General features: G+C 42.0%; 1 protein-coding gene across 2 annotated transcripts in view; it reads right to left on the bottom strand.

Moving 5' to 3' along the window:
• Positions 1 to 17,173: 17,173 nt before the first annotated feature.
• The window catches only part of TUSC3 (tumor suppressor candidate 3), a 141,832-nt gene continuing 133,261 nt past the window's right edge, over positions 17,174 to 25,744 (bottom strand). For both annotated transcript variants that reach the window (XM_077302083.1, XM_077302081.1), the window contains exon 10: positions 17,174 to 17,640. In XM_077302083.1, coding sequence (XP_077158198.1) covers positions 17,625 to 17,640 — 16 coding nt within the window. In that variant the 3' untranslated portion in view covers positions 17,174 to 17,624. The remainder of the gene's footprint in view (positions 17,641 to 25,744) is intronic.

Raw genomic sequence — 25,744 nt, 5'->3', positions numbered from 1 at the left:
AACGTGAGGCGTAGCACTCATGTATATGGGGGCCCCCTCTGATCTTTGGGCCTTGAAAGTACCACATACAAGACTATGCTGTATGTTTTCAAGTCGACATGTGGTAAATATGGGATCAGGATTTCCAAACTCAGGTGACCGAGCAAAAGCTTTCGCAGATCCCCAAATCTCGTGTATGAGGCCCAAACACCAGCTGGAGATGTGCAGTAGCTCTCTTCAGAAGTGGAGCTCCAACTCTCACAAACATTTACAAGTTTTAAAATTGTGATGTAAACTTAGCTGGCTAATAAACAGTGCTGTGAAACATGTAGATTTATAACCTCTGAAGAGCAAGCAAACAATAAATTAGAAAACTAGCGGCATGATTGTGGCAACTAATGCCAAACTGGGGAACAACTACACCTAATGGAAATGTAAACAGAAGATTTAATTGGTCTAAGGGGACTGAGGGTGTCATTAAAGATGCAGTAGAGAGTGCATGCAACTAAAAACTTCCTGACGCTGATGAGAGCAATAAGACTGAGGCCATTGTAGAGGTGTAGTTCTAAAGACGACGACAATAACTTCATTCACATTGCTGTCACTAATTCACTGGACATCCTTTCAGTCCAAACAAGAGTCTACAGGTATCCTTATCGATTATAATTACAACAACAGCACTTTTGAGCCTCTACTTTTTGAATGCTGGGGAGGGGGGGGGTAAGCTGACACAACAATGGCTAAAGCTCCTTACACAACTTTTCAAATAATCTTAATTTTTAAGGTTGCACTCTGATTTGCAAATACAAAAGCATGTTGCTATGCATTTTCCTATCTGCCATGACCTCTTTTTGAGAAAATTTCTTACCCTGTTTTTAAGTTCAACCATTCATATCCTAAACCCATAAGCCTATCCATGAGTATGTCCCGTTGGCTGGCAATCAGCAGGAGAGGGAAGGGACAGAGATGCAAACAAATTGATACCTTGCAACATCCAATGTATAACCAGAAGAAGCAATGTCACGGCAGTGAAACCATATAATGTTGAATGGAATCATAGAGTGTTGTACTCTTCCCAAAATAGCTGTTTTTTTTTGGGGGGGGGGGAGTCAGCAGGATCCCCTCCTTCTGCTTGTGTAAGTGGAAAAAATGGGTAGAGTCAGGACTGTTTCCAGGTTTCTGTGGGACCAATAGCGTGGGGGCAATAGTGTGTTACTGGGTCCCCTTTCCCCTTTGGTACAGCCCCTTTTACCTCTAATCATATCTCTTACATTTGGTCCCTCCCCTTTGACTCTACCTTTTTAGCTTCAGCCATTCCTGTTTCCACTTTGGTTTGCTTACTCTGGTACAGAGACTCTACAAAATGTTGCTTTCTTAGTTATTTTTATAACTTTGTATGAAATCAGAAAAGAAAAACCCATGCCTTTCATTATTTTGTTTGGAGCCCTATTTTATACAATTGGCATTTGCGTAAACAAATGTTGTTCCGGAGCAGCCGCAGTCTAAGGGTCTGCAGAAAAGTTTCTCTGTTCCACTGAAAACGAGGAGGCCAATCCATATCCTTTCAAAATGCTTAAGCAACTGAACAATCCAATATAGTGTAGACTTTCCTTTGGACTCACCCAGCAGAGAGAAGAAACGTAATTTTAACACTCAATACCGGATGAAAAGATCAAAGGAGTCATACAAGATAACTTATTTTTAATATTGAGAAATGAATTGCTAAATTCTTTTAAACCAAAAGTTTCCTTTTTGATGCTGGTAATTTAATCCCCCAACAAGTATCAGAATCCAAAACTTTAATTGTCAACTTTATACATCGGTATTGTTTTTAAAATTGTTTATCTTTTCTTGCCTTGAGGGCTCTCTTTGGGGACAAAGATTGCCAATTTGTTTTTTTTGCTTGCATGCACCCATAATAATCAAGATGTGTACAATGAGAAAGACTTCTTCAAGTAGTTGTGGTGATGACTGCAGCAATACCAATTTGACAGCATCTATTCCAACAAGTAGCATTCTAAAATGTTGGAAACAGAGCTTTCAGAGTCAGTTTTGGCAAATGATATGAGGTCACATGACAGCATTTTGTTGCTCCATAAAATAAACAAATGTGATGGTCTGTGAGCTGGGGGGTGGGAGGGTATTGTCGTCATCAGGGGGTCATTGTATTGGGGGGATTTTACTGTTTTTGATTGGGGTCTTTGTTTTATGGAGATTTGATTGTGGGGATTGATTTTCCTTTGTGGACTGCCACGAGCCATTTGGGAGTGGTGGTATAGAAATTAAAATATAAATGAAAATGAAAAAAGATATATATTTTGTCTTATAAGAACTGCTTGAAAGTCCGTCCCAAACAAATTCTCTAAGAACCTACATGGTCCCCTCAGTTCTGTGACCATCTAACCCCCATAAAGAGACGGCAGCCTTAAAGTGGATTAGGTGAGTTTGATTTTAAATTTAATTATGAATCTTAGAGTTTTAAAAACTATTTATTAATGTTGTATATATTTTAAACTTTGTAAGCCACACCAAGCCTCCAGGGAAGGGTAGGGTATGAGTGTAAAAATAAACACAGAAATAAAGCCACCTGCAGCCCGCATTGACACAACATTCCAGTTGCGAGGAAAGCAAAGTACAAAGAGAAGACTGAGGACTTTTCCCCCCTACAAAAAGGGTTTGTTCTCCTTTTACATTATTATCATAGCATTGTTCTCAAATATTAGACACCGACACCTACTTTTCTATCACTGCACAACACATTGCTTGCAATACCTTTTTGGTTGTATCTGTGGCAGGCAGGAATTCAAAAAAATTATCCTTGATGTCCACTGGCTTGCTATTCATAAAGAGAGGGGGAATGTATGTGAATAGAATGAGCAACCTGTCCCTTGGAATTGGTGAGAGCCTAGCATCCATCACCATTACCATAAAGTAATAAAGTTGCCATTCTTCACTCTACTGTGTGAGGGGGAAAATGCACAATTATTTCATTACAAGCATGGGCCTTGGCTTGTGCTTATCAGATCCCCATCGATTGTCTCAACGAACACACTTGGCTTTATCAGCTAAAGCAGCTTACTGAGGTAGTGACATGACGCTCATGATTATTCTTACTGAAACTGATTTGATAGGCAAGACATTGATGAATATAACCCCTGAAACCTCAACCCACAAAATATAACCCCTGAACCCTCAACCCACAAATGACAACAGTTAGGGTTCCCATTCCCAAGAAAAGGCGGGCTTCCCCCCCCATTCCAAGAGAAAAGTGAGTAAAATAGCCCTGCCTCCAGGTGCACATTACATCATTCTCGCAAGGCTGACTCAAGGCCTGCTGCACTCATGATGTCCCAGCTCCCCTCTCTCACAGTTCCAAACTCCCAGAGGAAAATTGCTTTCTTTCTTTCATGAAACCCTGGTTGAGAGAGCCTGGACTAAGGTCTGGGGCTCCCAGGTTTAAAATGCTACCCTACCGTGGAAACTCATTGCATGACCTTGGGCCAATCACTCTGTCCCAGTCTCACCTACCACACAGGTTCAGATGGGTAGCTGTATTGGTCTGAAGTAGCAGGACAAAGTTTGAATCCAACGACAGTTTTAAGGCAAACAAAGTTTAATTCAACATGTGAAATTTCGTATGCAAGCACACTTCTTCAGACAGTGAAATGGAAATCTTGAGACTACATATATAAGTAGAGAGTAAATTAGCCCTATATATGTAGCCTGGTGACTTTCATTTCACTGTCTGAAGAAGTGTGCCTGCACAGGAAAGCTGGCACCTTGAATAAAACTTTTCTGGTGCCACTGGACTCAGAACTTTGTTCTGCTACCACACAGGGTTGTTCTTGTGAAGATACAAGTGGAGGAAGGAAGAGCACTGATTGTAAACCTCTTGGAGGGGAGGAATAGTGCCATTAGAGGATGTGGGTTCAGGTGGGTTGCTTGTGCTTTCTGCTAAAAAGGATGTCTGAATCATAGAATCATAAAGTTGGAAGAGACTTCCAGGGTCATCTAGTCTAACCCCCTGCACTATGCAGGACACTCACATCCCTATCACTCACCCACTGTAACCTGCTACCCCCTTAAGCCTTCACAGAATCAGCCTCTTTGTTAGATGGCTATCGGGCTTCTGTTTAAAAATTTCTAAAAATGGAGAACCCACCACCTCCCGAGGAAGCCTGTTCCACTGAGAAACCCCTCTAACTATCTGGGGGAAAAATAAAACAAATTCAGTATTTCAAATAACACATAAAAAAATAACCTTCAGGCTAAACCATGATTTTTGCAGCCACCTCTGTGCCAGAAGTGTTGGATGAAGAAGTGCTCAACATGAGCATTAGTTGCCAGAGGCGTTCTGCCTGCAGATGACATAGCCAGTACCCTACCTCTTCTCATTGTCATCAGGAACAGAAAACATAACACATTTCTGACACGTTAAAGAGGACCCCCATTAAAAGAGCTGCAATCAATGTGCATTGCAGACCACACACATCCAATGTCACTTCATGCTAATAGGGGTGCTTGCAAGTTTGATATTTAGGGCACTGTTGACAATATAATCTTTTTTGTCCTCTTCAAAATGCACCCACTTGCATTGAGCAGTATATTACTCTGGCATTCCTTTATAGGACAAAATGGTTTTATGGACTCTGAAGGGCAATTGTTGTCGTATGCTAGGCAGCCCCTGTCCCAGAGTTAATGCCACTGTAAAAATATCACAGTCCTTGGTTGCACCAGTTACAGAGTCCAGAGCACAAGAAACGTAGAAAGAGAAGCTAACATGGATACCCAACTCCCCAAATGTCCCCAGAACACCCGCTGCTACCAACTGATCCTAGACCACCGGGAATGCGGGATGCCTGAGAAACCACCAATCACTTCAAAAGGGTGGCTCATCCAACATACACTCATTCTATAATATTACCCACAGCCTGTTTATACTGCTAGGGATGACTGGTGAGACCACACACACAAGGGAAGATCACAGCTGAACTCAGGGTAGAAAGCATTGGGAGCTACCCAGCAGAAGGAAAACAGAAGAAGGAAGTTCTCACAAAAATGGTTAGCATGCATATGGTCAAGTCTTATGAAAAGGGTCACTACAAGGGAACAATGCTAGGAACAATGACTTTCAAGGAGGGAAGAGACGGGCACCAGACTCAGCAAAGCATCCTGGCTCATGATGAAGTCCTTGCAGCTTCTCAGAGGCCAAGGCCATAGGCTACTTGCAGAAGAATGGCACAAGTTTTAATTAATTTCTTTCCAACGCAGCCATTGGGGTGTCAGGTTCTCAGTAGACTTCTCAATAATCAGCCTTGGCATGTTTAGCAAAAGAGATTTATTAAACAGAAGTGAACTAATTCTTTTAAGGCTGATTGGCAATATATTTGGAGATCGATATATCCCCTATTGGCCCTACCTATATGCTACATCAATTGGGGTTGTGTACTTCAGAGAGTAACTTCCCCACCTTCCCTTGGTCAAAGACAGGGGGAAATTCCAACCCCCAAACATCCTGTCTTTGAAACCAGAGCCATGTAGTAAGGCTGAAGCGTCCAGTCCTCCCACCACCCATCTCCCCAAAAAGGCATAGAGCATCACCTGACATTGTAATGATCCCTTTCCATTTTAGATAATGTGTATCAAGAAACGCAAACTCTGCCATCAAGAAGGCAACAGTGCTGATGAACAGAGTACCTCTGAGCGCGTGCAAAATGCATTCCTGACAACTGAATACAACTAGAGAGAGATGTGTAAATACTTTAGACACGCAGACAGACACCTTTCTCGTTTTGTTTTGTCAGAAAGGGGTCATTATATAGTGAGGACATTTATACATGAATGTGAATGTGCAATTTTCAAGGAACTTTTTAAAATTCTTATTTCATAGGTGACTTTGGATCCTAACAGTACTTCACACTGCTTCAGATTTAAAGACATAGGAAACTGGCTTTGTCCATGTCCGTAGTGGATTGAGCAGGAAACCCCATTCACTTTTTATCAGCTTGTTACAAAGGACTAACTGGCTTACCAGGGTTCACCAACTACTTTAAAGCACTGAGTGAAATACACAAGGTCTCAGCCTGTTGGTCAACCTTTTTACCACTGAGAAACCCCTGAAGCATTCTTCAGGCTCCAAGAAAACCCAGAAGTGGTACCATTGTGCAGAATATGGTTGGAAAGCATAGCTGTGGATATGCCCACCAAGGGCCCCTCCTCTTCCCACCTCCTCGATCACTGGCCATTTTGGGAGGGGGAGAGGTAGGTCAACATATATGGTCCTATTGCCTGATAAATGTTTAACAGATTTAACAATATATATCTATCTAGGCCAGGCTTTCTTGATGGTTCTAGAAGGGTTTTCCGAATGGATGGGAGTTTATATATGTATATGTATATGTATTAAAACAATTAACTCCCATCCATTCAGAAAACCCTTCTAGAACCATCAAGAAAGCCTGGCCTAGATATTATTCATCCTGTCCCTTTCTGTGAAATAGCCTTTAATGGCACAACAATCTGTAACACTTATTGGGGGAGGGGATGGATGGATCCAGGATGAGGGTTTCCTAGAGTTTGAATACCCAGGCTTAGCCTGAGCTTGTTAGAGGTTGGAAGGTTGGCCACAGTCAGCATTCAGAGAGACTGGGGTTGCTATTTATTTATTTAATTTGTAAACCACATATTCCCTATAGAGCAAGCTCAGGGTGGTTAAAATCAGAACGTTCATCTACTGCATGGAATGTCCCATGGAAGAGGTCACCATGAATTGGCTGAAGAGACTAAAGACAACTTTATTGGCTTAATGCATGAGTCGGCTACAACTTGATGGCTCTTCTTCTTCATCATCCTCACGATGAGCCTGGAAACCAGATATTCTGGGAACATTTATCTACAGCTGAGAAAACTGATGATCTTCATCACAACTGTTTCATTTAGCCACTATTCTCAAGAGAATAAGGAGAAAAGCTTGTCAGGCATATGGCATGATAGAGCTGAACCCATGACATTAACAAATTAACCACAGTTCACTTGTCTGCTAAGTGGCTTCCCTGCTAGCTATTCCACCTTTCCCCCCTCTCCATTATAAAGCAATCCAGCATTTATAAAGTTTAGCAACTTTCAAAAAGTAAACATCAGGGAACTGCTTTATCTAAGGGGTCAGAGGGATGTTGTATTGTTACTGACCGCTGAGCATCATAATGAGAAAATGCACAAATCCTCAGCACTTTGACCCAGGAGGCCAACATTTACATAATGACTCCATGGTAATTATATAGCATTTGCAGAATATGCAAATACTTGTGTTCCTTTTTGACTATATTGGATTTGAAAGGTCTTCTCTAGTACTGCATCATTTTCGTAATGAAAAAGACCCTTGACTGTACCTCCCGGAACTGATAGCACGGTAGTTATTTTTTTCCAGTGGAACCCAGTTGGGCAACATGACCTCTATTTACAGACATTGGTGCTTAACTATTTGTGTGCTAGTTGGCTGTTGGTTTAGAGGATATCCTACAAATCACATTGTTGAGTGAGATTTCTAGGGAATCCTGAGGTTTCTCAGAAGTTCTTAGAGCCCAGTCGGGACCACAACTCAGGCTACAGTGCTGGATGATACATCTAGAGAGGATCATGAACTTGCATGTTGCATAGCAATTTTGCTCTTGCCTTCCCCCCATATCCTAGTTGGCATGAATGTCCTGATTTGTATTACAGGAGTTATCTGAGGAAGGGAATACGATGAAAGATGCGCATACTGAAATTACCAAGATGGAGATATACATGGAAATGTCTGTTTGTGTCCTCTGTTTTTTCTCTCTCTTTTTAGTCTAGGTCAGGGGTAGTCAAACTGCGGCCCTCCAGATGTCCATGGACTACAATTCCCATGAGCCCCTGCCAGCTGGTAGGGGCTCATTGGAATTGTAGTCCATAGACATCTGGAGGGCCACAGTTTGACTACCACTGGTCTAGGTGCTCACCAGTGACCTTGGGCTCTGCTGGTGAAAAGGAAAGAAAGATTTCGCTTTGACTACCACAAAAAGGCTATGTGGGAGATCATGGGTTATGCGTTGACAAAAGCCATGTGAGATGTGGGCTAAAGTGAGGAAGAGAATTGGATGATATACAGCAACAAGCTGGCTTTGTACTCTACAAAACTTTGTGCATCCCACTGACAATCACAATCATCCCATTCGCAATCTAGGGGCCATCATCATACTCCCCATATTCCCTTCCTACTTATATGCTTATGCTGGCATATGATTCCGCCTCCACAGATGGACACATGTCTCTTGATTCATGAACACATGGGCTGGTGGGACTAGGAGGACCCGGTCTTCAAACTCTGAGGGCTTGCCAAGTACAATGCTCTTAGATGGAAGAATTCAGCTGGTCTTTCCTGTAGACATGATGATTTTCAGTGCTTGCATTCATGGCAGAAAGGGAGTTGAAACTCAGTTTAATGAATACTGACAATGCAATTAAGTTTCTTATATGCCTTGCATATCCCAGGGAACCTGACAAGGAAACAAAAGGTAGTCCTCAATCATGTTTCCTATATCTTTGCAGAATAAAGCAAATGTAAATTGAGGCACTGAGGAACCACGGGATAAGCATTTCAATGTACTCTCTTCAAAGGCATTTATCTTTTAGTCTTCAAGTACCTATCACTGCTTCTCTTCTCCTTGTTTTAGGAACACAGTGCATAAATTAGTGGGGCTTATTAATATTAGCACTGAGTAATCTCCTGGTGTTATGGAAAATGTGTTAAGTACTAAAAGCAGGCTCTTTAATACTATCATTGATTGACAAAAATACCCTAAGAAATGGCTTAAGTAAACACTTTGCAGCATCAAAGAACTTTAATACAATGGGTTGGATCCTACTAGCTTTTCACTTCTGAAGAAAAAGGACAGAGTCCCCTTTGACCATCAAAAAGACGACCATGAGGACTTACATGGAAAAAGCTTAGAAGTAGTAGTAATGAGAAGAACTGTGTAAGATTGGCACAATAAAATCAGAGTCCAGTAGCACCTTTAAGACCAACAAAGATTTATTCAAGGCGTGAGCTTTCGAGGGCAAGCACTCTTCCTAAGATTGGGTTAGACCAGGGGAGGCTAAACTGTGGCTCTCCACATATACATGGACTACAATAACCACGAGCATCTGCCAGCAGGGGTTCATGGTGTTTGTAGTCCATGAACCTCTGGAAAGCCTCAGATTGGTCACCCTTGGGTCACCCTTGAGAGTCTCAGATTGGTCACCCAAGGCAGTTAGCTTGATCCAATCCACAATACAGATAATAAACATCAGGCCTTCCTCAGCTGGTGACCCACTGAGCTAAACTGATATTGTAATTTACCAAGGCCATGTGAGCTTCCTGACTGTTCAGTCCACCAGGGATGACAGAGAACAGGGTGTTTAAGGCACTTGGCAGGTCAGAACAAATGGCACTTACCTTCAGTCTGAAGAATCTTAAGTTGTATGGATCTTTTCCACGCCATTATTACGGGGGGGGGGAGGGGGGAGGATACGCTCAAGGCAACTGACAAAAGCTCCGATGTCCCAGTTGCTATGGGTCCCCCAAAGGCTTGTTGGATTGATGGAAAGCTGGCAGTTAAGACTTAAGAGCCGCCCAAGGCTGGACATCGTTGCTAGGTGATGATAAAGTGGCTTCTTCAGTCAACTCCGTGAGCCAGTTGCTGCTAAAAAACTCACCTTCCGCTGCAAAGGAAAAGGGGGAAATGTATTGCAATCCATGCATGTCGATGTTAATATCTTCTAAAAACTCTGGTTGTAGACCATGACCAAAATTGCAAAAGTATTTGGCCACCTTTCAGAATTTGCAGTATGAACTTCAGGCTGCAATGCCACTCCCAGTTCAAATTTCAGAAATTAACTTTGTTTTATTAAAATTTTCGAAAGATATGCTTGACACACACAATTTCCATTTGTAGGCTTTATTTCTGCTTCTGTGGCTTGTCATGACCCCTGATATCCTGCCCACTCTAGGGAGATGGCATTCATCCCCCTACGAACAGTGTGGGGGCCAAGGTGGAAGTCTGGCATGGCAAGGGGGAAATGTTCATGGGTGGAAGTAATATTCACCAGTGGAAACAGAGATTGGGATTCAAGCCAACAACTTTACTCTTGCCTCTATCAATGCCCAAATGTACACTTTACAAACATTTCATACATGTCACAAAAACAAGAAACTTAAATAGGCATGGAAATAAAAAACCAAACAAGGTTGTAACACCAGTTAAAACAAAACTGGCAATTTCCCACTTTTCTCCTCTGTTCTGGGAAATGCTACTGAAAGAAAAGTGAAAACCCGAAAGTGTGATTAACCTCCCTGGTGGTTAAACAGAAAAATTATTTCATATCAAACACCAAAGCAAAGCTGTGGGCCTGGACAACTAGCATTTCCTCCCAGAGCTTTAAGTTGGTTTTGAATAGAAAGGTTCCAGAGGGATCATAAAAATAGCCACATAAAAATGCTACCTTGAATAAAACTCTGTTGATTTTAGAGGTGCCACTGGACCCAGACTTTGTTATGGATGAAACTGCTGCCCCAAGCCTGCTTGCAGGGAGGGACAAGCTATACATTAACATATAATAATTATGCTTACTCTCTTGGCTATATCTCTGTACTTTTTATGAACCCTAATGATCAGGTTTTCCTATGAAACCAAATGAATTTGGGCCTGTGGATCACCATGCCAATCAGATTACTGCTCCAGAGTCTAGAAAATGGCTGCAGGTTGATCACATGAGATGATAGTCCATCAGTAATTTCTCTACGTTGCAATTCAAAACCAACACAGGAGCTCCAGGTAGATTCTTAGGAGAAATGCCAGTTGTTCATGGCTACACCTTGGCTTTGGTGTTTGGGGTGACGTTTGGATGTGACAATCAGCACAAATATTAGGGTAACACATACCCTTCATTTCTACCTTGATTGGAGATCAGTCTTTGAATGTCAGTGGGGGTATTGGAAAGCAGTATATTAGGTGGAGCGATCCATGTTGACTAGTGGTACACTCTGTCAACTTGATAGTGCCAGGGCATTGCCATGCAAAACTTTGTTCAGCTACTTTAGGCCAACATGGTTACCCAAGTACTTCATCCATATTAAGTTTTAGTTTTGTTCCTAACTTCTTGTTTGCAATAAAATCAAAAGTTGCTATCAGAGAACACATATACTGTAGCCCTTTCCTTTTGGTGATGGGGGAGGGCAATACTTGCTAACCATTATCAAGAAGCTTAACCTTCATGTTCACGCAGGCAATAATATAATAAAGCTACACTATAGATTATATGAAGTTAATATGGATTTTTCTATGAAGCATATCCAACAAATATCAAAACGGTTACTGCATGATGAATATCCAGCACAAACGTGTTTATGTATCATACTTCTGAAATAAGTAAAACTAGCATGTAATCTACATACATACTCAGGAAGAAAAGCAGGATTTTTAAAAAAAGTATAAATAGACGTATGATCACACCCCACTTATCCGAGGCCCAGTCCACACAGGGCACGAAAAGGTCAGAGCTATTACAAAACCCAGGGAAGTAAATAACCCAACCTCCTTGTAATGAACCACCTCTGAATGGTTCCCTAGGTGTTCAAGACCTATTATGGGTTTAACACAGAACTTATGTCCAGAGACAAGACCCATAAGACAAAAGGTTTTTCCAGTAGTGTAGCACTCCTGGCCTAGGGTTGGCTCATCTCCTTGACAATAGTAACCCAACTGGCTTATTAATAAGTTGCCATTTTGTTTTGATTTGTTTATGTGCCCAAAACTCCACGTGGGAACAAGCTATCAATTGTGACATCATTTTGTTCAGATTTTGGAGAAACCTTTCTCTGTAACCTTTGTGTACCTGCAACTTGCATTATGTACTTCGAAACTCCGTCAAATTTGCCATTCTTGTGAGTATATTGTGTTAGGAATATTATAAAATGTTCTCATTTTTTTCACTGCTAGCATATTACTTACATAAGTGCACCTTAATAAATGCAATATAGTTTTTTAAAACCTTGTGTCTGATTTCTTGAACAAGCTAAGTCGAAGCCTTGCCTGACTTACTTGTGCTACACTACCAGAAAAACCTTTTGTCTTACGGGTCTTGTCTCTGGTTTAACATTTCTTCCAAGTAAAGGCCATTTCTGCAATAGACCAGATTGAACAAGAAACAGAGCGTGAGCTGCACAAACTCATTTGAAATCAATAGCAATGTGTAAATTACTACTTAATCTAACCATCTATATTAGGAAGACAGAACACTTTACATCTGAAAAGACTGTGTTAGCTGTCAGTATTGTTTTAACATGTCAGGGTTATTCATGATAGCAGAACTGATTTGATGGAGATGTTTTGTTAAGAATATAGATGGAAGGGTGTCAGATCTAAGAACTGACTTGATTTGTCCCCAGATTGCTTAACATTGTATCATGTACATACAATCTTTCCTTTGCACTTCCCTGCAGTGGAGAACAAGCTAATTACTGTCCCAGCTTATCTCGGGGGATGGCTTCTCTTCCCAATTCTTTTCCAATTGTTTGGGTGAGGGAAGATGGCGCTCCAGCCTAAAAGCTACGCAGAGGTAACAAGGGCAAAACATAGTTGCCTTCCTTGGGACCCCATCCTATACTAAATGCTGCCAGTAGCTAAGCCTGTACATAAGGAACTTAACTGTACGAAAATCCCTATTAATTTACCTAATATTTACAAGTAAAAAAATGTGAAAAAAATATTTATACATCCCATAGCCTTTCCCAACCATGTCAATTTATCTTCCACAGTTATAACACTTCCAAAAAACCAAAACCAAAGGAAAGCCCACTCTGAACAATATATAAAGCTACCCGAACTGTACATAGGGAACTTAACTGTACAAAAATCCCTATTAATGTACGGTCCTGGTTGCTTTATAAATTGTTCAGGATGGGCATTCTGTTGGTTTTCTTGAAGTGTTAGATCTGTAGGAGAAAAACTGACATTGTTGGGAAAGGCCATGGGATGTATAAATATTTTTTCCACATTTTTTTCTTGTAAAGATTAGGTAAATTAATAGGCAGCATTTAACCTTGGAGGCACAGGTCAAGAGGGATTTTTCCATCTTTGCCAGGCTTAGCTACTAGCACCCTACCTGTCCTCTGAATACCTGGTCATAGTGATCCATGCAACAGTCACCTCCAGAAAAGATTTCTGTAACTTGCTTTATGTGGGCCTGCCCTTGTCCTTGATCCCGAAATTGCAGCTGGGGCAAAATGTGGCTGCTAGGGTCCTCACAGGAACACCTTGGAGGGCCTACATCCAGCCTGTGCTGAGGCAGCTGCATTGGTTGCCAATTGCAGCCCAGATCCGGTTCAAGGTTTTGGTTTTGACCTTTAAGGCCCTTCACGGTCTGGGACCCAGATATCTGAGGTACTGCCTGTTGCCCTAAGCCCCCCTCAGAGCTTTGCGCTCTGCAGGTACCAACTTGCTAGTTATTCCTGGCCCTAGAGAAGCTCGCCAGGCCTCAACCAGGGCCAGGGCCTTTTTAGTCTTAGCCCCCACCTGGTGGAATGAGCTCCCAGAGGAGCTGCAGCTTTCTGCGTTCCGCAGGGCCTGCAAAATGGAGGTCTTCCACTAGGTTTATGGTTGAGACCAGGGCTGAGAGGAAGATCAGATCAGGGCCCCTTTGGTGCTAAGCAGCAGTACTCCAGGGTCACCTATGGCATGGGGTTATGGTTCCCTCCTCATACTTCCTCTACTGGTGTTATGGGGGGGGGGGATAGGTAGTTGTTATGAGTGATTTACACCACCATGTTTACTTGTGTTTTTTTTCTTTAATTTTATGTCCTGGTTTTTTTATTTTAATGGGGTTTTACCAGGGTTTTAAAATTATGGACCATTGTCCACCAGGAGTGGCAGAAATAAAAATCCAAATAAATAAATAATAATAAATAAATTAATCAATTAACAGCACATTTATAATTCACCCTGTATTCGAGTGCTGCAAGTACTTCTTTGCAGTTCTGTTACATTCTCCAATTCTTTGGGATGGGAAGGACAGAATGAAAGCTGAATAAATTAATATTGTGGAGACTTTAAGTCAGCTTTAGTACAAGATGCTCCTCACAGTCTATTCTTTAGCCTGGACCTAGAGGGAAGCCAATTTTTGTATCGGACAAAATTCACAACGGAATTCATGTTCCTTTTTCTGTGACCATTTCATACAAATATTTTGTCCTGTCCTTTCGCAGCAATCTGCCTGATATATACAAGGTAGCCTCCAGGATGAATGGAACTTGGTTCTCAATGAGGATGGGAGCGAAGACTGCAGTCCTTTGTCTTTGTATTGCTTAGGAATAGCAGCAGCCTTCTGACAACAACCACCACTGGCCTCTACAGATGTCTGCTTCTCTTATTATTCCATATTAGCCTTTTCAATTTACTCTTTTGGGGCTTTTGTATGTCTAGCTTCAGATAATTCAGAAGCCCTTAATATAAAAGGTCTGTATAAAAATACACTGAATGTGAATGGAGTCTCTGAGGATGAAGTGGCATTATATAGTCTTGCCTTTATGTCAAAATATGGAAGGCAATCAGAGAAGGAAGTGTACAGATACCCATGGTAGAGACAGCATGTTTTTTGGGTGTTTTTTTAAATGAAATATTAACTTTTTGGTCCCAGTGGATTTTCCTTTCTGTGATTACCAGCTCCCAGTCAGGACATCCTTGAGAGCCCCAACCTCCCAGGAAGCCTCCTGAGACTTCCTGGATGCTAGACAAGAAAGAAGCAGGGCTTGAGGGTTTTGCTGGACCTCCCTGAGGCTCACTGAGAGGGTAAGAATGCAGGAACCACCACTGAAGATGCCACAGCCGCTGAGAATGCAGTGGCAGCAACAGAGGGAAGCCTAGAAGACACCGCTGCCACCACAGCGATGCTGAGGGGGACCACAGGGGGAGGGGCAGCTCCAGGAGATGCTGCTGGGGTAGCTGCCATGGGGAGAGGCCTGCTTAACAGGGAAGCCTGAAGAGATTCTGCCCCTGCAACATCAGACTTCGTCGGCGAGGACCCAGTGCCAGCATCTCAACCCCTTGGTAGGGAGGGTGCAGCAAAGAAGAATGGGAGAAGGGAGAGAGAACCTCTAAACTCTCACCTGCGAGATCCCCAGGGGCCTCAAGTATACTTACCAAACTGGGTCCTAAGAAGCAGGGAAGTCTGGGGTGTGGCTCGAAGCAGGGAACAGAGAGCTTGGAGCTAAGCTTAGGAAGATAGACATAAGGCATGTCAGGAAGGAGGGCAGGGTTAAAGTAACCTCTGTTGGACTAAGAAGGACGGAGGAGCGAAGGAACAAGGAGGGGAGAAAAGGGAGTGGTGTTGGTGTTGGATTGTTGCTGGGGAAGAAGGTGTTGGGAGAGCATAGAAGGTGTTGGGGAAGAAGGTATTGGGAGAGCACAATATTCAAGAGACTGAATATTGGAGGGGACGCAGCCTAAAAAGCCTACTCTGAAGAGAGATGAAGAAGACTCTGATGGATCTTCCTCAACCTCATCAGGGAGCTCAACAGACAACTTTTAAATGAGGCCTTCACAGGACTCTTGCATGTAATTCCAGAAGTTCCAATAAAGCAAAAGTCGCCTGGAGACCTCTCTAAATCCATCTTGTGTTCTTCGTAATTTGGGACCAGAGGTCTTGGAACCTTCCAACCTTGGGGGGCGCTCTCACAACCCCACACTCCCTCTTAACGTTTACCTCTCAAGGGATGGGCTTGGAAAGTCTCTTGGTCACAAGCTTAGAATTCCCATGGAATCAACCTTGTGTCACCCTTCCTGCAAAATAAATCAATAACAAATAATAAAATATATACTTTTTTGCTTTGAATAATTGTCATCAGACTGTCTAGGCTGATCATGCTCATAAGCAAGTATAACAAAATGAACTTCCTGGAAATGTCAGAAATGTGTTAGAAGGGTAAATTACCTCCAAAAGAAAGAAAAATGAGCAGAGAGGTACACACATAGGTTTAATAAAAGTTTCATTGCTGCTACTGGCTTGGCCTGTTCTTATCCACATGCCCACTTTGAGGTAAATATAGAGTGGCACTCCTGCCACTTACCAGACTTGTGCATTTCAAGACTTGGCAACTCTAAGACATACAAGAGCAGGAGATACAAATCACTAACCAGAAATACAGCATTCCACTTTTTGGCTTCCAACCATTATCTAAAAGTGTGAGTAGCTACACTACAGGTGCATGACTGGGTGGGGGGAATAGACTGAGATAAGAACATGGGACAAGATTTCCTTGGCCCTCATCATCTGATCTAAATATCTCTGCAACAGATCATCTAAACACTTAATATTCAGAAATATAAGATTGAATCATATCTTCCAAGTAATAATGTCATTTTGACTCTCACTCTCTTAGATATTTTCAGCTAAGCCATCATTTTTTAGGGAATTCATGTATTGGTTAAAACATTTATATCCCACCTTTCTTCATGGTTCTATGCAGCTAATATTTTTAACAAATAGATATTTTTTTAGCTCTTGCTAGAATGTAAATAGGTATCCATGTTGCTTAGCAGGATAGGCATGACACCAAAGTGTTCCAGTCCAAGGTCAGGCCCAGCAGCAATCAGGAGCATAGTCAGAATGCAGTCCAAGGACAGGACAGGTAATGGTGAGAAGCATAGTCACTATCCAGTCCAAAGTCAGGACAGGCAGCAAAGTGGTCAGAGGCTGGACTGATCATCAAGGCAGGCAGAGGGTATGGTCTGGAGGCTATCTTACAGAGTTTCAGAGCAGGGTGGGTCCTGTACAAAGCTGAACCAGCATTTACGCACATTCCACGCACACAAACCTTCTGTCACAAACCACCTATGTAGGGTATGGCACTCCCCAATCCTGGAATCACTTCCAGCAACTGGGTCCCTGCATTCAGCCCTCATCCTGCAAAGATCCTATTTCTCCTTCCACTTTGCCACAGGCCAGTGTTTTTCCTTTGCACTTTTCTAACAACGTGTTTCCTTATGTCTTAGCCTAGCATGCTCAATAGCTCTTATTTTTCTGCTTTTCCAACATATGTAGAATATGGAATGTGAGACTTTCATACTCCCAGATACTAGAGCCAAGATTCTGACACACAGAATACATGCTAATAAATGACTAGGGAGCCTTAAGATCCTACACAATTGTGACTTTTCTTTATTAGACAAAGCTGAATGGTCGTAATAATCTTACAGTTTTATGAAATCACATATGAAATCACAATGAAATCACATAACTTTTTGTCAGCTGAAATCTTATACAACTATAATACACAACAATAAAACTTTGCTACTAAAGCTAGCTCTATTTAAAATCCTGGGCCACCAAGCATATTCCCACCCTCATGCAGCTTATCACACCCTCCATTTAGAGATCCATTATTCGCTATGCATTATAAATTAGATGAAGCATTTGGTACATCAGGTTTAAAAAAAGCCCACAAAATTTTCTTCTCTATGTGAACACTGTAATTTATCACAGGAAACAGATGAACCCAACGCAGACTCTTGAAGAAACGTAATGTTGCTATGCAGATACTATCAGGAGCTGCTTATCTTCATAGTAAACATTAGCCTTATGCGGATTCACTTAATTAAGAAGCTGCAAAGATATTTAAAAAAAACAGGATTAAAAACTGTGCACATTGAGCTTTTGCTTCATTCCTGTTTTGAAAGATTAAGGTGTGTAACTTATTCTTTTTAATAACTAGTGATGGGCTTGACCTGAAACCATATTTCTCGTTGAAAGGATCCCAGTTGAGTGCTTTTGAGTACTTAAAAGGGATGCTTGTACCCACCATAAACACACAAATACTATTATTGATAAGGCAGTACCAGGCAACTGGGGCTGGGGGCCTGGGGGTGGGGATACGGAGTACATGACGTGATACATGTAGCTCTATGAATCACTAAAACTCCATGGTATTACCATTGAGTTCTTAGTGATTTCCAGAGTTAGATTATCATTTCCATTTTTTTAACCAATAGTGAAATGGCACACAGCTGGATTTGTGTTTTTCCCCCCTCCTACTGCTGCTCAGAGTGGTGGTGGACAACAGGAACAGAACAGGGAATCCACCACCCTAATAGGACCCCTAACAAATACATACCCCTGTCAGAAAGGGGTGTCAACTCTACTGACAGCTCCCACCTTCCAAGTAACAACTGTTTACCTCTGTGAAGGCTTGCAAAATCACTGACAAGGTCTGTCCTTCTTGAAGGAATGCAATTACAATCTTCTTTGGCTTTAAATTCCTGCTCAGGGGATAGGAGTCTTTGTTTTCTTGGCCTCCTAGAGCAATTCGGAAGGCTGAGAAAACTACCTCTCCCATCATTTCCAGCAAGAAACAAGAGCAAGGGAAGATGTAAACAGTGGAATTGTGAGGAAAGACCCCAAAAAGGCTTTTAAGCAAATCTTCTCAACTGCTGGCCACTACGCCTTGAACATAAATAAATACATAAAGGCATGTTGCTCTGGAAATGAAGGAACCCTACCCTCCCGGAAGTGAAGGAACAGTAAGAACATGTGGCTTAGTGTTTGGGTGGTAGAAGACAGACCCAATTTGACTAAGATTCAGGTGGGTAGTGGTGCTGGTCTGAAGCCACAGGACAAAGTTTGAGTCCAGCCCAATTACTATTACTATTACCCACCACTCCCAGACTAGCTGGCTCATGTCTGGTTACTGATTAAAACCCCACAATAAAACCCCATAAAAACAATAATCTTAACATATTATCCCACTCCAGCAGTGAAAATACATACCAATCCTATCCCTACCCACCCCTTCCTTTCCAACCCATAGTCTCATGGGGAAATGTAATGAGAGTAGCCCAATATTCTGGCTGTTCAGAGGAGAGGCCCACTGATCAACAAAGACCAACAATGTTAATTTTGGGTATAAGCTTCTGTTTGCATGCACACAGAATTTTATACCTTGAATAAAACTTTGTTGGTCTTAAAGCTGCCACTGGACTAAAACTTTGTTCCATTTTGAATCATCATCATAATCATCTTATTCGATTTATTAACCACCACTCTTGGACTCCCAGTGATTTACAGACAATAAAACCATAAAATGCAATACTATAAGAGACAATAAAAGGTGGCAAAATCCTATAACAATCATCCCCCCCTCCACACACACATTCAAATCCATGCCCAACTCAACAAACCCTCTCCCTCCCCACGAACCCCTCAGGCATGGATTGAGAGGGGTCTGGGCTCCAAATAAGAGTTTTCAAACTTTGATAGTTCAAAGACTTCCCAAGTTGATATTAGTCAGCTCCATTAACCCATATAACTAATGCAAGCATACAGTATTTTTTTAAAATAGTAGTACTGAATTCCTATATATGAGATAAAATGGGGGGAGTAAACCCCTGAATATAGGAAGATAAAATAGAAGGAATGGAAAATGAGAAAAAGTAAAGTACAGTGACAGAAGCATTCCATTAAAATTGGGAGCCACTGCTCAGAGTTGAAAGAGCAACAAATCTTGCCACCTAAATGTGAAGGTGTCAGGAACATTCTGTCAATTATATGTGATAGCTTTCCAGAATATCACTGACCTGGAGGTCCACCAAGTAAAAAACAGAAGCAGATTTTGTATTGCACTTTGTATGCCAATTAGGTATTCTGTAAGAGTTGTGAATTCCATAACTGTATTGATCTGGACATCAAATTAGTTTCTCTTAACTATACAATAAAGAACCCCAACTTTTGAAGTTTCTCAAGCGAATCCTTGTTAGTTGAGAAGAGTCCTAACAAGCAGAGGACTTGCATCTGGGAGTTTTTGTCATCTTTGATCTGGCTGTGAGATGCTTTTATCAGCTTTGATCTGGCTGTGGCTCTTACTTTGTCTTTTACATGTAGGCCCCAGCATTTTAAGGGTAGCTCAAGGGCAACAGCACAAGTACTTTTGGCCTCTGGATTTTTGCCTTGGGTTCAGAACTGGGGCCCAGGCACTCTATGCAATGAGTCGAAGACCTTATCACTGGAAAGAGAAAACTATATAGGATACCAGCCTCCATGTAGGATCTGGGGATCCCCTAGAATTACAGCTCATCTCCAGACTGAAGAGATGAAAAAATGGATGTTTTGGAGTGTGGGCTCTATAACATACCACTCTATTGAGGTCCCCGTTCTTCCCAGGCTCCATTCCCTACTCTCTAGGAGTTTTTCAGCCTGGATCATGGCAACCTACTCTCTCATCTCGTTGCTGGCCAGGGCAGAAGCTTGGCAAACTTGAAACTTTACCAACTAGTTATCTGGAAGCTAGTAGCCACACTGACACAGATCAATACCTGATGGGCATCTGCAATCTTAGTTACATCATGACTGTGTTCTTAGATTGCTATATGCCTTTTTGTGGACACCAGAATATTAATCACTAGGTAGTGGGAAGGATTGTAAGTACCTGTTGGGAGAAATCTTTATTTGGAAAAGATTGTCTAAGCAATACACTATCCCAGTGCAAATGGCAGTTGGGAGGTATGGGGTTGGGATTGATCATAGTTGGCCAGTCTTTGGCAAGGATGCTCACCTCTGTAGCATCCTGAGAGTTGATGACACAAGTGCCCCTATGCTAATTTTGTGCAACACCTGATCAGTGAAGCATAAAAATGCATTACTCTATGGCAGGGGTAGTCAAACTGCAGCCCTCCAGATGTCCATGGACTACAATTCCCAGGAGCCCCTGCCAGCATTCGCTGGCAGGGGCTCATGGGAATTGTAGTCCATGGACATCTGGAGGGCCGCAGTTTGACTACCCCTGCTCTATGGGATGTTGCAGGAAGAAGATATTGACCTGGCTTGCATTAAATAAAACAAAACCATGGCTGGAAGAAAACATACAGTAAAACACACCAGATAATTCAAAGTGATTGACACACCTCTAAACTTATACAGAGAAAAAAAAGCCCAAGGAAATATCCCACTCGTATGAAAAAAATAGCCCCAAGCCATTTTCCCCCCTTTATTTAATCACGTGATTGGAAATATGGTAAATGAGTTGCAAGCTCTGCTTAATGGATGTTATCGGGTAGGCACTCTTCAGCATTTTAGCGGACTTCAGTTAAAACAAAACTTCTGGCTAATTTATCAGGTACTTGAACTAAAAGTAATACTGATGTAGTCCTGCCGTTAAATTTAACTACTGATTTTAATGGGCGCAATCATCTGTGCACAGGGCTTAGCTGCAAAAGGGGAGGAGGAGTGAAGGGGGGGGGAGGGGAGAACTGAAAGTGGTGCCAAAAGCAAGCCACACGCAACAGTTTTTAGAAAGTCTGGAAATTCGAAGAAGAGACAGCAGAAACATTGGTGTCTCAGATCCTCTGCCCCAAATTAAATACCTTTGGGAAATTGATATCCCCCGCTTGCCAAAAGCATAGCGGTACATTTATGCACCTCCAAAGATTTCCCTGGCTTTTCTCCAATCTTTACTCCAAGGTTTTGGGAAGGGTTGCAGTAAAGTCAGGATGGCTGCTGTGGGAGGGGGTGAGGGAATTTGGATTTCTTTGGCTCACACAGCAGCCATTTCCCCTAAAACTGAACCTGTGGCCACTGGAAGGCTTTTTATTGATTTATAAAAAGCAGCACTTGAGGATCATTGTATTGAAGTTCCATTGTCAAAGCAGGTGCTCACTTCTCTTTAAAAGGTAAGACTTCCCTTGCAAAGGCCTTCTGGGTGACTGAGGCAGAGTCCCTGTGGGGAAACATGTCACATGGGCCCCATGGCTGCTCCACTGAATCTGCTGCTGCACCAGCAATGAGTAGCCCATGAAATCCTGTCCCTGTGTGGCATATACCATTGAAAGAGCTCTGTAACCGTAAACCTTAGATGTCTCCAGAACTATGGAAGGAAGAAAATAATGCAGGAGAGGGGTGATGTTAGCTCAGCCCAATTTCCAGGATAACCTTCTGGAAATGGTACATATTATCAGAGAGAGCTCAGACTGGCAGCAGATCGCCATTAAGTCTTTGCTCAGGTTTCTTCATCCTGATGTATGAAAAGACCAAACTCTTGTTATGAACGATCCATCTTAGGCATGTGGATTCTGTAACTCTGGGGCACATCCCCTCCTCCCTTTTGCTTTGGTTGCCTGACCTGATATTTCTCAAGTAATCATTCAATAGTTCATGTCTGAGTTTTATTTTCATTATATAAACATTACAAATCTGAAATGAGTTTCTGGATATGAATTTTTTATATTTCTAATGCAGCTCAGGAGATTTGTTCCCCTTTGCTATTTGTCAGTGTTTGACATGGCTCTTTTTTGCTCCATCTCCTGTCACAATGCTCAGCTGAACGCAGGGAGAGAGATGCAGATTGATTTTCACGGCTCTACCGATGAGCCTCCCACACTCGATGCTCTAGTGGTTCCAGGGCACAAGTGAAAAAGAATCAGATTGCAAAACTTCCCTTTGCAGTATATTGCTGCAGAGCAAGATATTTTTTTAGCATTAGCCATGGGCTCAGCAAACAGCAACAACAACTTCTTCAACGATTGATTATTTTTACCCCTCCCCCCCTTTACAAACTTCTTTGTGGACACTTGGTCTCAAATAACATGTGAACTGGACAATCGCTAATATGACTGGTGGCATTTTCCTTGCACAAGTGGGATTGGCTATTCTGCATCTGCTGATAGACACGTTGAATTTAGGGTTGGGCGCTTCGGCGCCTAAAGGGCCCAACCCTAGTTGAATTACCTGAATGTGATGATCTATGTCAGCCTTTCTCAACTTTTTTACTGTTGAAAAAACCCTGGAATATTCTTCAGGCTTCGAGAAACCCCAGAAGGGGCATGATCGTGCAGGATATGGTTGGGGAGCACAGCTGTGTACACACTAGCATGGGGCCCTCCCCCTCCAGGTCAATCATTGGCCATTTGGGGAGGGGGGAGAGGTTGACATGGCCATATACGATCATATGCCAATCCATGTTTAACAATTTTTAAAAATATAGTAAAAATTAACTCTCATTCATTCAGGACACCCAAATCTGTCAATGGGTTCATGAAACCCTGGTTGAGAAAGCCTGATCTACGTGCAGGACTCCCGTCTATTCCAGTATGGGTGCGGCTGACATGAGAGAAGACCTATTCAATGCCATCATATACAGAATTACTTCTAAATCCATTAGAACTGACCTGGATGGCCTAGGCTAGTCTGGTCTCTCAGAAGCTGAGCAGGCAGCTCTGGTGAGTATGCGGATGGTAGACTTCTAAGCAATTCCAGGGTTGCTATACAGAGGCAGGCAACGGCAAACCACACCTGAACATCTCTTGCCTTGAAACTTCTCTGGGGTCACCGTAAGTCGGCTGCAACTTGAAAGTACTTTTCGCTACCATCACCAAAACGTGTTCACTTCATTGGGCTTAGGATGGCTCTGTTTGCCCTGTATGAAAGGGTACTTCAATGCATGCTTCATTTCCAGGTCACAACTCTGCACCTCTTATTTTAGAAACCCCTCCCAATCGTGACTATGGTATTTCCCCCTTTCCCGATATCCTGAATGTAAGATGACTCCCCTAAAAAAGTTTTACATAAGGGCACTCTCCTCTTGATACAGGCCATACTTGCATACAAATACAAACACAAGCCCATGTGGCAAGAAACCTGGCCTTCCTTTCAGATAAGTAGGGCGTTTAAGTAAAATTAGGCTCCAATTAAGAATTCTGTAGCGTTTCAACTGCTTAAGGATTTGATTGGAATAGGGCTGGCTTAAGGAAGATGAAAGCCGATGATTATGAGGACATTCTGGAATGCAGGGGCACCACACACGAATGGAAAGCTACTAACAAAGCCCCCTGGAAAACCAGAAGGTGCTTCCCAACAACAGAGACAACCAGGATTTAGACGGAAGCATTTCTTTTTAAAACAGCTTCCAGTTCTTTGTGGCAGTTCATTAGACACTACCTGCACTCCAGCATTTTGAGTATATTCCTAACTAGTTCCTCCTCTGGAAAGGGTGGGGATAAGTAGTTTGTTATAGCAGCAAAATGTGCTCACAATTTCTCATTATAGTAATATTGTACTTCAGCAATTATGATCATACAGCACATCTTAAAAAAATAATGATCAAATTCAGATCTAACACAGCAATTAAAGACTTCCCCTGCTAGGTAAAGGATCCTTCTATGACACTACAGCATCTAATTGCAAGTGGTGGAAGCGTCTAGGAAGTATGTTTAAAACGGAGGATCACAGAGAGGAGAAACCAATTTCCAAATGGGTAGATCTTGAAAGTAAACATAATGGGCTGAATCCGATCATTCAGTCTGGCTGAGCGAGGAGCTTTCTTCTAGCAGAAGCAGCTGCTCCTCCAATGGAAAGTTCTGAGTTCAACTGGAGCAGAATAGTGTGGTACAACCCAACAGTCCTTTCTATTAATCCGTTTTCCTCGATTTTGATCTGATTTCAGTTTGCTCAAAGGATGCACAGCGGGATACATGCTACATCTTGATCTTTGTTTTGATACATGCTGTTTCATAGGAAAATTAATACCACTGTTCGGAAACAGTTAGCAAACAAGCTGTTTAGCATCTGTGATCATCTCTTTAAGGGCAAAACCGTGTTGAAATCTGCACGTTTCAGCATATGACCCCTTTAGAATCCATTATTTTAACCAAATGTAATTAGCAGAATATAGGCTGTCTAGGAAATCATTTCAACATAGGTTTTAAGTACCTTATTTCTTATTAAGGTGAGACCTAGGCAAGACTCAACACGGGTGGAAAAGGGGTACATAATACCAGGGCCTGGTGACCTAGGATCCTAAGTGGTCAAGGCTGCAATAAATTAAGACCAAGTTACTGATCATGCTTGATAATACAAGGGAACATGAGAGGCAGAGGTACACGGGATGTCCAATTGCTGTGAAACAGCAAAAGCAACTTTTTGAAAAGTGAGTTGGTGGCCTTGTCCAATGGAGTGCATGCTTTTGTAGTTAAATCTGATCTTTGCTTCTCGACATGACAGGCTCTTTCAGGAACTACCAGTCCCAGAATTCTTTATATACAGGCTTTTCTCCAATAAAAGACTTCCAGCAAAAGAGAACAATCCCCAACCCTCCATATTTAATAAAGTTGACAAAAATGAAACTGCAGGCAATTTTCAGTGAATTGCTCACAGTTCCACAAATATCTTCCCTACTGAAGGCATTCCCCTATGCAGCACTAGTTTATATTCCTCGATACTATCTTTGGTGAACTTACAAGAGAAGTTGACGAAAGGCTAGGGGGAAAAAGCTTTTAATGCGAATTGCTCTATTTCTAAAAGGACTGCAGACCAACTGGCCATTAGAGTAAAAACAAACAAAAAAAACAAAGTGACATCTTAGGATCAACCAAAATATTACAAAATAGACAAGCAAACATGGCAGGACTCTTCTTCAGGTCAGACTTTATGTACGATAAATGGTAGAAAAGAATATTGGAGTGTTTGAGGACATAAAACAAAAGCCATAATTTCAGAAATGCATTTTCAGAATTACAACTGAAACTTGGTTTCATGACTCATTTGTTTGCATGGATAGGATGGACTATGGCGTATTTGTGGAAGCAGAGCAGTGTTATAGTTTTGTCCTGGCCCCATCCCAAATAATGCTTGGGCCTTACTCTTGGATAACAACAGGTACAACATCTGTAGAATTATTGTCCTCATGGAATGTTTTTATTTTCATCTGTAGGCAGCAGCTGACTAG

This window comes from Paroedura picta, chromosome 10 (genome assembly GCF_049243985.1).
Source record: "Paroedura picta isolate Pp20150507F chromosome 10, Ppicta_v3.0, whole genome shotgun sequence".
NCBI classification, from domain to species: Eukaryota; Metazoa; Chordata; class Lepidosauria; order Squamata; family Gekkonidae; genus Paroedura; species Paroedura picta.
The sequence above is the reverse complement of the archived record's forward strand: the minus strand, read 5'-3'. Positions and strand labels throughout refer to the sequence as shown.